The 12,537-nt window shown below is 55.5% G+C and overlaps 1 protein-coding gene across 1 annotated transcript in view; it reads left to right on the plus strand.

Annotated features, from left to right (window-relative positions):
- Nucleotides 1-12,507, plus strand: part of Gpr107 (G protein-coupled receptor 107) — a 51,317-nt gene extending 38,810 nt beyond the window's left edge. Inside the window, exons 15-18 of the mRNA XM_042681090.1 lie at nt 5,887-5,936; nt 7,168-7,251; nt 8,391-8,512; nt 12,350-12,507. Of these exons, the coding sequence (XP_042537024.1) occupies nt 5,887-5,936; nt 7,168-7,251; nt 8,391-8,512; nt 12,350-12,446 (353 nt within the window). The 3' untranslated portion in view covers nt 12,447-12,507. The remainder of the gene's footprint in view (nt 1-5,886; nt 5,937-7,167; nt 7,252-8,390; nt 8,513-12,349) is intronic.
- Nucleotides 12,508-12,537: the final 30 nt, after the last annotated feature.

A 12,537-nucleotide genomic window follows, 5' to 3' on the forward strand; every position in this document is an offset into this window, starting at 1 on the left:
GGCAAACTGTGTTGTAGCTTCCTCACCAGTGTCTTTTCCCTCATCCTCATTCTGACTCCTTCCTGCCCCTCATTCGCTTCCCATAAGGTGGTGGCAGTCTAGGATCGGCCTGAGGTAGAGGCGTGGCAGGTGGGGCTCTAGATAGTCCTCACTGTCCTCCAGCACCTGTATAGTGAAAAACCGCAAGCCCAGATGCTCCTTCATGGGAGTTTGCGAGGTAGTTCCCCACATTTCCCAGGAGGTGGCGGTAGGGGACTTCTTCAGAGAAGAGATGGCATGGCAGGCAAGCTGGGTGCCATTTCTCCTCCACAGGCACCCCAACCCTTTGAGAGAAGAAGGGAGAATTAGAGTGGAATGACTTTGAGCTGATCCACAAATGCTTATGTCACTCTGCCCTTAAAATGGTTCTGCTGATGGTACTTCCAGAGTCATGGCCATGACCCCTTGTGGAAGCACCCGCGGGCGACGCGTGGACACGGGGCACCTGCAGCAGTCGCAGGGCGCCAACAGTGTGCCTGTGCTGGGGGCGTGGGGGCTCACCCTCAGCACAGACGGTGGAGCACAGAGCCAGTTGCTGGCTCCATGTGGTTACCTCTGCATGCCTCAGTTCCCCCGCCCTGAAGCACAAGACAGCGCACAGAAGGGCAGCTGACTTAGCCACCTTGCTGTCTGTCCAGAATCTCCTGGTGTGTGAGGGCTGCAGGCGGTGTATTTGGAAGCAGTTTGCTGGGGGGAGCTGGACACTGGTTCAGATTCTTTTTGTGGTTGTTGTTGTCAGCCTTGAACTCGGGCGCTGTCTCTGAGCCCTTCTGCTCAAAGCTAGCACTCTACCACTAGAGCCACGGTGCCACTTCTGGCCTTTCCTGTGTATGTGGTGCTGAGGAATCGAACCCAGGTTCTCATGCATGCAAGGCAAGTGCTCTACCACTGAGCCACGTTCCCAGCCCTCGTCTGACTTTTTTTTGGGGGGGGGTGGGTGTCTGGTCGTGGGGCCTGAACTCTGGGTCTGGGCGCTGCCCCTCAGCTCTTCAGCTCAAGGCTAGCGCTCTACCACTTGAGCCACAGCACCACTTCCGGCTTTTTTCTTTTTGCTTATGTGGTGCTGAGGAATCGAACCCAGGGCCTCAGGCATGCAAGGCAAGCGCTCTACCACTGAGCCACCTTCCCAGCCCCTACCTCATTATTCTTATCTCCGCCTTTCCCACAGCTGCTCCCGGCACATGCACTGTGTCGATTTGTCAGGGATCTCCTCTTCAAGGCTTGGTCAGTGTGGCCCTGGGGCTTGTGTGGTCTTCACCCTGCCTTGCAGCAACTGCTCATGACTGTAGAGGAGAGCCTTGTTCCCCCCTCCCCCTGCAGGGCCCGCTGAGCCAGCGCTTAACTGGATCCCAGGAGGAGCAGAGCAGGAGGTGGGTTGCCAGCCAGGCTCTGCCATCTCCTCCTCTCCTCAGCTTTTGTGTTGACTCCTTCCTGTTCCCTTGGTGCGCGGCGGGGACGAGGCTAAGAGAAAGGCACGAGGCTGAGCGTAAGGCGCACTGGGGTGCTGGGATGATTTTAAGCCGTTCTCCATGCCCAGGGAAGAACTTGGGGAATGTTTCTCCTGCTAAGAGGCTGTCAGGGGCCTTTGCTTCTGCGCACGCCGAGAATCACGCGGCACCAGCTTCCAGAGCAGCCTGCTGGCAGCGCCAGGGCAGCGCCGGCACTTGGAATCATGACTGCATTGCCTTTAACCGCCAGTGGGTTCAGAGCTTTGAGTCGCTGCTCTGTGTGAGGTGTGGGTGGTATTAGTTTAGGCCTCCTGGAGAGGTGGCCCGGGGCTTGAAGACTGGCTTCTCTTGCGCTGGGAGACTGAGTAATTCACTTCACTTTCACCAGGCCTGGGGCGCTGGTGTGGGAGATGGCAGCCGTGTTCCGCTTCCCTGAATGTTTGTCATCATCCTAAGCCCACCTAAGAGAGCCAGGGAGGGGGTGAGGTGAGGTAGGGTGCGGGGCAGAAGATGCGGTGAGCTGAGGAGGCCCAGCTCTCTTGCAACCACGCACACTACGCTGGCCGCTCTACCGCAGGCCAGTGTTGAGCGTTCACAGCCTGTCCTCTGCCTGCCTCGTCACCGTTTTCCTGGTTGATCCAGAGGAGGAGGAACCGGCAGAGGCTCCTGGAGCGAGGGTGGGGGCTGGCCCTCCCTTCCATCAGGTCCTCTGAGTATTCCTAGCAGATGCCGTGGGATCGGAGGCTGCCTGGCTATCTGCTCCTAGATATGCTCTCCAGGTCACTGGGGCCTCCTTTGTTCTGGGGGGTGGGGGGAGGCAGCGGGCCTTGTGCTGCAGGCTGCAGGGCTGAGTGTGGGCCTCTGGCTCCTCTCCCTGCTCGTTCTTTTACCATATTTGCTGCTGCTCCGAGGCAGGGTCAGAAATAGCCAGGCCAGCTCCCAAGGGAGTCCAGCTCCCCTGGTGGCCAGAGAGCAGCCAGCTGTCAACCTCCGCCATCCAGGGAGACTTGGGGTTCCACGCTGCCCCCTGCTTATTGGCTACTGGCCCCTGGGCTGGCTGCCCTGTCCTGCCCTGGCCTCATAGGGCTTCTTTCAGAGAACCTGGCTCTCCACACTCCCGCTTCCCATTTGCCCTGGTTTAGCATCCTAGGGCCTGGATTCCTGCCAGTTGTGGCAGCTGCCATGACACAGTAAATGCCACCTTTAGTGTTGACTAATCCCGTATAATCCTACCAATTCTAATACTGTACCGTCCAGCCTGTTGTGCTGACCAGGAGCCGTCCGCTGCTTGTGTGCCAGCCCCGTAATGGCCTGTGTCTCCTCCATGAAGAGGCTCGCTGTGGCAGCCCTTGCTCAAGTGCTTGAGCTGCAGAGGCCTGATCCTTGCCAGCAGCATCCCTACACAGGTGCCGTACCTTGGCTGGAAACCACTGGAACTCTGTGTATACTGAATCAGTCTGTTCCCAAGGTCCCTTGGTCCAGATGGCATGGCACCCTGGGCGTAGTGGCATTTCTCTGCTGTGCAGGCTCACCAGTGGGGATCTCCAGCCTGCCTCCTCGGGAGAGCATTCAGCCCAAGGAGTATGACAGTGGCAGACGGTGTCAGGAGGTGCTGGGGTGGCGCATTCTGTGCACATTCCTGTACGTGGCCATCAGAATCTCAAGGCCTTGGCCCCCATCGTCCTCTGAGAGCCTGCTGGCTCCCTTCATTCTTTCCCCCATAGAAGGAAAGGAAAGAGATCATCAGACTGTACCTTAAGACTTCTTCCATTGCCCTGCCTTGTCTCAGCCACACGCTGCTCCCCGCCCTGACCACACCCCTTTCAGAGGGCTGCTAGGCACCAGAACTTCTGACACCATTGGGTTCTTACTTTTGGTTCTTTCTCTTAAAGATCCCTTGCCCCTAAAACCAAAGAGGTGGACAAGTTCAGGTTGTTGGCCCTACCCACCAGGCCCTCTCATGTTTGGGAGACTCTGTTCTGCTAACTCACTCACCCTGCTACGGCGCCTGCCCGAGGCCTTCTCTCAGCTCCTCTTTCTCCTCCCAACCCTGGTGCTGAGATGGGGAATGAGCCTTGACTCTTCTCTGCATGCCTGGCAGCTCTCAGGTACACCAGGAGTCTTGTTAGGATTTGTTAGCAAGCAAAGCTCAGAAATCACCTTTCAGATATTTGAATCACTCACAGAGGAAAGAATTGGTGTTCATGTTTTCTTGTTTGGTCGTTAGTGGGACTTGAACTCTGGACCTGAGCGCTGTCCCTGAGCTCTTCAGCTCAAGGCGAGTGCTCTACCACTTGAGCCACAGCGCCACTTCCAGTTTTCTGGTGGTTCATTGGAGATAAGAGTCTCACGGACTTTCCTTCCCAGGCAGGCCTTGAACCGTGATCCTCAGATTTCAGTCTCCAGAGTAGCTAGGATTACAGGTGTGAGCCACTAGTGCCCAGCTGTTTTTCTTTTCTTTCGTTTTGTTTGGTGGTGGTGGTTGTTTTCAGAACTGGGGTTTGTACTTGGGGTTTTAGATTTGCTAGGCTGACACTGTCACTTGCCACACCTCCACCCCAGATTTTTGCTGGTAATTTTGGAGATAGTCTCTCTCCGACTTTTCTGCTCAAGCTGGCTTTGAAAACTACATTTCTCTAGATGTCAGCCTTCTGAGGTGCTGACCCACTAGTGCAGAGCTGGTTCAAGATGTATTTGCCTGTGTTGGAGGCTGCACTTCTCATCTGGTATCTGGCTGTGTGGCAGAGTGGAGTCCTGGCCAGTCCTCGCATTGAATGTGGCCGTTGGAGCAGAAGACACAGATGGGTCATAACAATGGGCACTCTGACTAGTCAGTCCAGTGCATCTTAGCTCTACTCTCTGTGACGCCTCGCTCACCCCTGGATAGAAAGAGCCATCCTTGGGCCTTTCCCCATCGGTGCCATCTACTGGGTGTCTAACTCTGGCAGGGTGGAAGCCCTGACTGCCAGGGACCTGCTTATACCCCAGGCCTGGCACAAGTCAGGGGCTGGTACTGTGTAGTAACTTAACGCAACAAAGGGTGAGAACCAGATTTTAAAAGTCTCGCAGTAGGGTTGGAGATGTGGCTCTGCTAGCAGAGTGCTAGCCAGTGAGCAAAAGCCACAGGTACTGGGTTTGAGTTTGGCAGGGTGGGGGGGGTCTCAGACCTTAAAAGTGGGCTGGGAAGGTGGCTCAGTGGTAGAGCGCTTGTCTTGCATGCATGAGGCCCTGGGTTCCATTCCTTAACACCCCATAGGCAGAAAAAGCCAGAAGTGGCGCTCTGGCTCAAGTGGTAGAGCGCCAGCCTTGAGCTGAAGAGCTGAGGGACAGTGCCCAGGCCCAGAATTAGACCCACGACCAGAAAAAAAAAAAAAAGTCTCCCGGACATGTTTCAAGAGATACCATTTGCTGATCTGTGGACTGTGATCCCCTTCTTCCCGCGCTGTGTGTGTATGCACACGTGTCCCAGCCCATCCCCGCTCTGGGCATGGGTGCTCGAGCCCTGACCTAGCGCCAGGATTCCCCCGAAACCTTCCTGAGCTCCTCCCCCCACCTAATGGATGCACTCGGTTTGTAGGAAGTCCTTTCACAACTGGTAATCACCTTTCCGGGAATTTCTCTCCTAAGCTTGATTACTCCCCACCACCACCACCACCACCACCCCCCCCATGGTAGGGGGAGGAAATCCGAGCCTTTGCCACCCACAGTCCCGTTCTTAAGCGGAATCAGTAATTGAATGCTGTTAAGCAAAATTAATTTGCCTCCTGCAGGAGGGTTGTGATGAATGGAAGGGTGGCTAATGGGGAGGGAGCCAGGCTGCCCTCTGCTTATCAATATTGCATGGCCGTGGGCTGTGTCAGGAAGCTGGATATCCTGGCTGGGCTGACCTTGCCTGCCCCTGGCAGGCTGCATTTAAACAGCTTATTATGAGGTACGTAATGGAAGCTGAAGTCGAATTTGCAATGCACCTGAGGGTTAATTGAATTTGCTGCCTTGGTGCCTTGGTTGGTGGGAGCTTGCCCAGATGGGCGCCCTGGGCAGCCTGTGGGGAGCCAGCTCCCCCTCCAGCTCCAGTGGTAGGGCTCTGGCTCTGGGTGGTTTGGAGGCCTGAGGGATATCTAGTGGTTTCTGTGGTGGGGTGTACCCCAACAGCAAGGGGGTCCTGAGTAGTACCCGTTCTGCTGATGCGTGCCCCCTTCCCTTCTGATGGTGAGGAGAACTACCCAAGGTTTCCTGACGGGGACAAGGTTTTGAAAATGAGAAAGTCCGGGTGCTATGGTACATGCCTGTAGTCCCCGCTGGGGACTACAGAACTGGGGCTGGAGGTAACTTGAACCCAGGAGTTTAAGAAGAAGTTAACGAGCTTTTCTTTTTCTTTCTTCTCTCTCTCTCTCTCTAGCTGCTATTAACTTAGCGAAGCTGAAACTTTTCAGACATTACTACGTCTTGGTGAGTAAAACAAGAACCTTCACCTATCAGTGAACCAAGCAGAGATGTGGTGGGAGCCAGTCTGCCAGCTCCCTGGCCTGTCTCCTTGTGGGGAACACAAGCCCGGAGTATTTGTGATGTGCTGTAACTACTTAAAAGAGTACTGCATGCTGGGTGTGCAGACGGAATCATCAGGAGTGTGGCCTGGGCAGACCCTCGCCCGCAGGCAGTCTGCCACCTGCTCTCCTGAATCCCTTAGGAAAGCAGGGTGTGCCTTGTGATCCCCGCAGCCTTTCTTTTCCCTTCTTTCCCTTTTCCTTTCAGGAAGCTGCTTTTATACCGTTGAGATAACATTTCTCATACTTTGGATTAATAAGGATCTCTCTTACAAGGCAGGCCTGCAGATTTTGCAAAACCGAGCATTGGACAGCGAGGGGCATGGTAGCTCTGTAGCATTCCACCAAACCAGACCTCTAACTTGTGAGGGCTGTGATTCCATGCAATGTGTATGATGTGCATCTTTCAGGTGTTCACTTCCTGACTCCTAAAAGAAGTTCCAAGGTCTCCTGTCTGTGCTTGTAGCATTGACCACCTCTGAACAATTCTGTCCAGAAACTTGAGTAGGAAAATAGTTAGACAGTCCACCCCACCGCATGGGTTTTTATGTCATCCTCCAAAACAGGTGTTTTGGAGCCTTTCTTGACACTCATGGTGCACATAGTGCCTGTGCTTGGCTTGACTGCGAGCCTGCCTGGCTGCCTGAGTGTATTAGATCCAATGCACAGTCTGCAGTCAAGGCCAGACACGGAGTCTCCATCCTAGGGAGGAGAGATGGAGGCCTCCTCCCCAGTCCTGCATGGTTTCAACCTGTCCTAAGTCCTCAGTGTTTGCACCACTGCGGGCGATGACACCAGAAGGCCACATAGCCCTTGTGGGGCCTTGGTTTCCCTGTTGTAACTTCCAACGCTTCCAGCCTCCGCTGATAGGAGGCCGAGGGTTCGCTTGTGGGTAGATGGGGAAGGGATCACACTGCCCTGGTAGTGGCTGTGGTCAGTGTCTCAGTCACCCAGAGACAGTGAGTCACAGTGGCTCTTCCTGTCTGAAGCATTTATGAATTAGCCCTATGTCAAACGATTTTCTTTGGATAATTCCGTTTTCTTTTTCACAGTTCATTTGTGAAAGCTACTTGCTGGGGAAAAGAAACGTATTATGGTTTCTGTTGATTTTCTCCTCGTTGCTTTCCTTGTCCTAGATCGTGTGTTACATATACTTTACTAGGATCATTGCGTTCCTCCTCAAGTTTGCAGTTCCGTTCCAGTGGAAGTGGCTCTATCAGGTAGGCCGTGTGCTCAGGGCATCGTGGGGTCTGGGCCTAAGCTTTGAGTCTTAGGATTGCTTCTGCTATCTGGAAATGACCATGAAGACCTCCTATTGCTTCTAGTCTACAATTAAGATTAGCTGTTTGTCCAGGAAAGCTGCTGGGGCGCATGAGAAATCGGGAAACAATTATACTATTGGTCTTGCTTTTTGATCTTAAAAGTCTTTGAAGAAAAAAAGAAAACCAAGTAGAGAGAGTAAGATTTGCCTAGTGTAATTAGAACTTAGATGAGATGTGGCCTTTTCCTTCAGTTGTAAAGCTTAGAGTAGTTCAGAATCCAGAGCTCCTTTTCATGCTGTATTATTATAATTATTATTACTACTTTTTTTTTTTTTTTTTGGTCATGAGACTTGAATTCTGGGCCTGGGTGCTATCTTTCAACAATCAAGGCTAGCGCTCTACCACTTGAGCCACAGCACCACTTCCGGTTTTCTGCTGGTTATTTGGAGATAAGAGTCTCATGGACTTCGTTGCCTGGGCTGGCTTTGAATTATGATCCTCAGATCTCAGTGTCCTGAGTAGGATTACAGGCATGAGCCACCAGCACCTGGCCTAATCGTAACATTTCTTCGCAAAATTGTAGAACTGATTAGCTTGCCAGGGGAAGCCACCAAATGATTTAGAGACCTTTGGTTGTTTTGTTGTTTTTTCCCAGAGGGAGGCAGTAGTGCTGGGATTTGAACTCAGGGACTCACACTTGCTAAACAGGTGCTCTACCCCTTGAGCCATACCCCCAGCCCAAAAACCTTTGTTCTTGAAGAATTCAACTCAATGCCTTAACCACTATAGATCAGCAAGGGTATTAAACAGTCTCCTAAAGGTACAGTGCAGTTGAATACGGTGGTGCCCACTTGGAACCCTAGCACCCAGAAGGCTGAGGCAGGATTGTGAGTTCAAGACCAGCCCAGTTACATATTGAGACTAATTTTCAAAACAGAAAGTGGGAGTTCCCTGAGAAGACTAAGTAATGCCTCCTCAGTGTCAGCTCAGAGCTGGAAATGCTGAGTTGGTAATTGGCGGGCAGAGATGCTGGGGAAATGTCGGATTGTTTAGTTCCGCTGCTTTCTGATGACCTGGGGTGGTTTTTAAATTCACAGCTCCTGGATGAAACAGCCACACTGGTGTTCTTTGTCCTGACGGGGTGTAAATTCCGTCCGGCTTCCGATAACCCTTACCTGCAGCTGTCTCAGGAGGAAGATGACCTGGAAATGGAATCCGTGTAAGATACCTTCCTCCCTTTCTTCCTTCACCCGCTCCCTTTGTGTGGGGAAAGCAGCCCGGGACGGGGTGGACACCGCCCTCCCACACCGCTGGACAGGGGCGCGAGCCCTCCCAGCCAGCCCCTGCTCCGTCCTGCCAGGACGGAATGGCGGAGCTCGCCGTTGTAGTGGTCATCGCTGCGCTGCTCCCAGTGCTGTGGGGCCAGCGCGTGAGGAGACAGCTGGCAGCAGGCTGCCAGGCCCACCATTGCATTGGTGGCTTCTGCCTGGAATCAGCCTCACGGTTCCTGCGAGTCTGCCCCTCTCCCAGTCACACTGTGGCAGGGGACTGGCAGCTCACAGCTGCCGCAGCGCTTCTGACCCCTGGGTTACAGGGCAGGGCTCTGGGGTCCTGGTTTTGGGGAAAGGGCAGTCGTTTCCGATGACAGGTGGCGATGAGTGTCTTTGTTTGGTGGCTCTGAGTCTGATGAGCTGGGTCATGCTGTGTTTGGCGGTCAGGTCCAGCCTGAGGTCCCTCACGCTGCCAGGAGCCTCTGTACTGCCCTGGCCTCTTGTCGTTTCACAGTTCAGAGGCAGAGGCTCAGCCCGCACTGAGCCCTGCCTGGCTGCCAGGGCAGCTGGCATTTGACAGCTCTTCATGCCAGCTGCTCCAGCGGGGCCCAAGCGAAGCCAGTTCTGCAGGGGGACCCTGAGAGCATGTCGCTGTGCAGAGTAAGAAAGCATGTCTACCCACAGTGGGGACCAGCAGGAGCCCTTGGCACAAGTAGCAAGATCTGAACAGCATGCTCAGCCCATGCCGTGCAGACACACCTGCGGCCTGATAGGTTCTCCGTGGCCAGTGACCTGCTCCCAGCATCCTCCGCTGGACTGAATGGCAACGTCATGGAGGAGCGCCCGGCCCCCATGTCTGCCTCAGCCCTGGGTGATGAAGAGAGGCTGCAGAGATGGAAGCTTTGGTGTGCTGTTTGCTCTCTCTGATGGTATTTCACAGTTCAGCAAAGAGCCTGTGTGTGTTCATTCAGCGAGGAAGATGAAGGGAGCGAGGGAAGGTGCCCATGCCAACAGACTTGGGAGCTAGAGCGAGGAGAGGGGCTCAGGCCCTTGGTGTGGCATCAGTTTGCCCTCCTGGGACGGGAAGAGCGCTTCAGCACGAGTGTCTCCTGGCTTCGTGGAGCTCTGCAGTGGCAGGGGAGGGGGGCCCTCGCTGAGGAGCAGCGTGTGTGCAGGGTGGGTGGCATGACCAGGGCCACGCAGGCACTCGGCCCGTGGTGGAGGCAGAGTGCCTTAACTCAGCGAGGAAAGTGAATCGGGACATTCAGGGACGTTCGTTCGGTGTTTCTCTTTGGAGGGACAGAACCGAAAGTGCCCCCGGACTGCTTTCTGTGTCTCCTTGGGCCTGCCCGTGTTGCGGAGAGGCTTGTATAAAATTCAGCAACCTGAAAAGTATTGGATGAGCTTTTGAGAAGCAGACTTGGTATAGCGCCTTCTGCGCTCCGCACAGCTTTAATGCGCTCGTTATTTCTGTCCCTTGGGAAATGCCTGGGTGGGCCCAGTGCCAGGACATTGCCTCCCTGGGCTCTGGTCCAGAATTCCATCCTCGGGACAGCTGTTGGCCCTCCACTGCACCCCGCATGCTGAGACTCCGGACATCATCCCTCAGCCAGGCCCTTCCATGTAGCAGCTTTAAACACAGCTATGCCCAGGGCTGCCTCAGCCTGAACCATCCGACAGCAGCCTGCAGTGGCCACTGCTGTGCTGCGTGCGAGTAGTGATGGTGGTGTGGCCGCTGGTCCCATGTTGGGTATGGGCACCTTGTCCCCTTCTGGTTTGCGTGGAACCTAGCACCCCAGGGAAGCACTGCGAGGCTGCTGGAACCCCACCGCACCCCACCTAACATGTCCCCTGGGGCTCCCTCAGCCCATACTCCTATCCCCTCCCTAGTCTCCAGCTCCGCTCCCTGCACCTTGCCTGGCTGCAGGTCTCTCTCCATCCGCCCATGTTCTCTTGAAACTGCTCTTCTGCATCTTGCCAGGCTTGCCTCTCCTGCCTTCCACATTGCATCCACCCTGCCCCCACCGTCCCCCACTTCACTGGGGGCCAGTCCCCTCCCTCCGATGGCTGTGTCCTGAGCTCTGTCAGCCTGTCAGCCTTCTCTGCTGGCAGATGCCCTTGTTCCCGTGGTGAGCTTGCGGCATGCAGATCCCCGCCTGCCGCCGTGAGGGAGGCCCCAGCCCACAGAGGATGCTCTAGAGCAGCAGCCCCAGCCGCACAGCACAAGCGGGCCACGGGGAACCCACCCTATTTGGGGTTGGGGTGGGAGGGGGCGGAGCTTGGAACAGCTGCCAGCCAGGGGAGGAGCAAGAGGAGGACAGGGGGTTCTTGTGGGCAGGAGCAGAGCTGAGGAAGCCCGAGTAGTCGTGGCAGCGCGACATGATGGAGGCTGGCGGGGGGTGGGACAGCCGGGCCAGCTCAGCCCGGCTGCAGTCCTGTCTCTTCCAGGCCCCTGGATGTGGAGGGCCTGACGCTGGGCCCATTAAGGCCATGAGGTCCACCTGTAGGTGCAGGGAGCAGGGAGGGCGTGGCAGCAGGGTGGCCAGTGTGGAGCTGGTGGCGGGGTTGGTTTTGTTGATTGGGAGAGCAGGCTGGGCAGGCAGTATCCGTGGGCCTGGCCGTGCAGAGCTTGGCCTCCCCCGTTCCTGAGGCCACGGAGACCCACGCAGTGTTTTCACTGCTCACCTTCGTGGTTCCCATGGTCTTCCTCGGTGCCCCACACTGACGGCCCAACGAGGCCCCCTGCTGGAGCTCCCGGGTAGCAGCCTAAAGAAGGCAGCACCCATGTGTGCTAAAAGCCCCTGCACCTTCTTCCACAGTCCGGGCACAGTCAGGACGCAGCACCAGCCTCTGAGGCTGGCTGGCACTGGCCTTTCTGACTGGGAATTGTGTGTGGCGGTCAGCCTGCTCATGATGTGTGCCACCTACAGACTGGGGGCTGTGCAATGCGGAGGGGAGCCAGGTACTGGCTGTGGGACAGCCGCGTCCCAGCCTGGTCATACCACACATAGAACTGGTTCCCCAGCCGGGAGCCGGTGGCTCACGCCTGCCATCCAAGCTCCTCAGGAGGCTGAGATCGGAGGATCACGGTTCAAAGCCAACCCGGGCAGGAAAATCCATGGGACTCTTTATCTCCAATAAACCACTCAGAAAACCAGAAGTGGCGCTGTGGCTCAAGTGGTAGAGAGCTCGCCTTGAACTGAAGAGCTGAGGGACAGCACCCAGGCCCAGAGTTGAAGACCCACGACTGGCTAAAAAAGAAAAACAAAAAACAAAACTGGTCCGCAGTGGGCAGGGCGCATTTCCCCGTTTTCCCTCCCTCACCACCATTCTGGAAAGTGAGTTCCTTATTAAGCTCAGAGAGGTCGAGTGACCCAGCCAGCACTCCGTAGCCAGCCAGGAGAGAGGCTCGCCAGAAAACTCTGATGTGTTTTCTTTCTTTAAAAAACAAAAAAACTGGAACGGTGATTTGAGGACTGCTTCTGAGCTCAGTCCTTCGCACTCCTACTTAGCTTGCTTGCTTATGGCTGCTACTCTACCACTTGAGCCACGCCTCCAGCTCAGCTTTGCTGGTAATGGAGGAGGAGTCTCACAGCCTCCTTGCTGCTTTGCAGATGTTCGTGCTCAGGCTGGCCTTGAGGTTCAGGTCTCAGCCTCCTGGGGGGCTAGGCTGACAGGCACGAGTCGCCGGCACCTGGCCCGACCCTGACTGCGCTCCGGTTGCGGCGCTCTTGGCTGCAAGACCTGTGGCTTCCCTGATTGGCCTGATTTCTTCCCTATTTCAGAGTGACTTCGTCAGGAGTCATGGAGAATATGAAGAAGGTCAAGAAGGTGACCAACGGCAGCGTGGAGGCCCCAGGGGACTGGGAAGGCACCGCGTGACAGCTGGCCCTCAAGCGCTGTCAGAGTAAACTTCTAATCCTCCTTAGTCCTATTGGTGAGCAAGAGCAGGTCCTAGCCGTGAACTCTGGGC

This window comes from Dipodomys spectabilis, unplaced genomic scaffold (assembly GCF_019054845.1).
Source record: "Dipodomys spectabilis isolate Male_0828 unplaced genomic scaffold, ASM1905484v1 ptg000067l, whole genome shotgun sequence".
In the NCBI taxonomy this organism is placed as follows: domain Eukaryota; kingdom Metazoa; phylum Chordata; class Mammalia; order Rodentia; family Heteromyidae; genus Dipodomys; species Dipodomys spectabilis.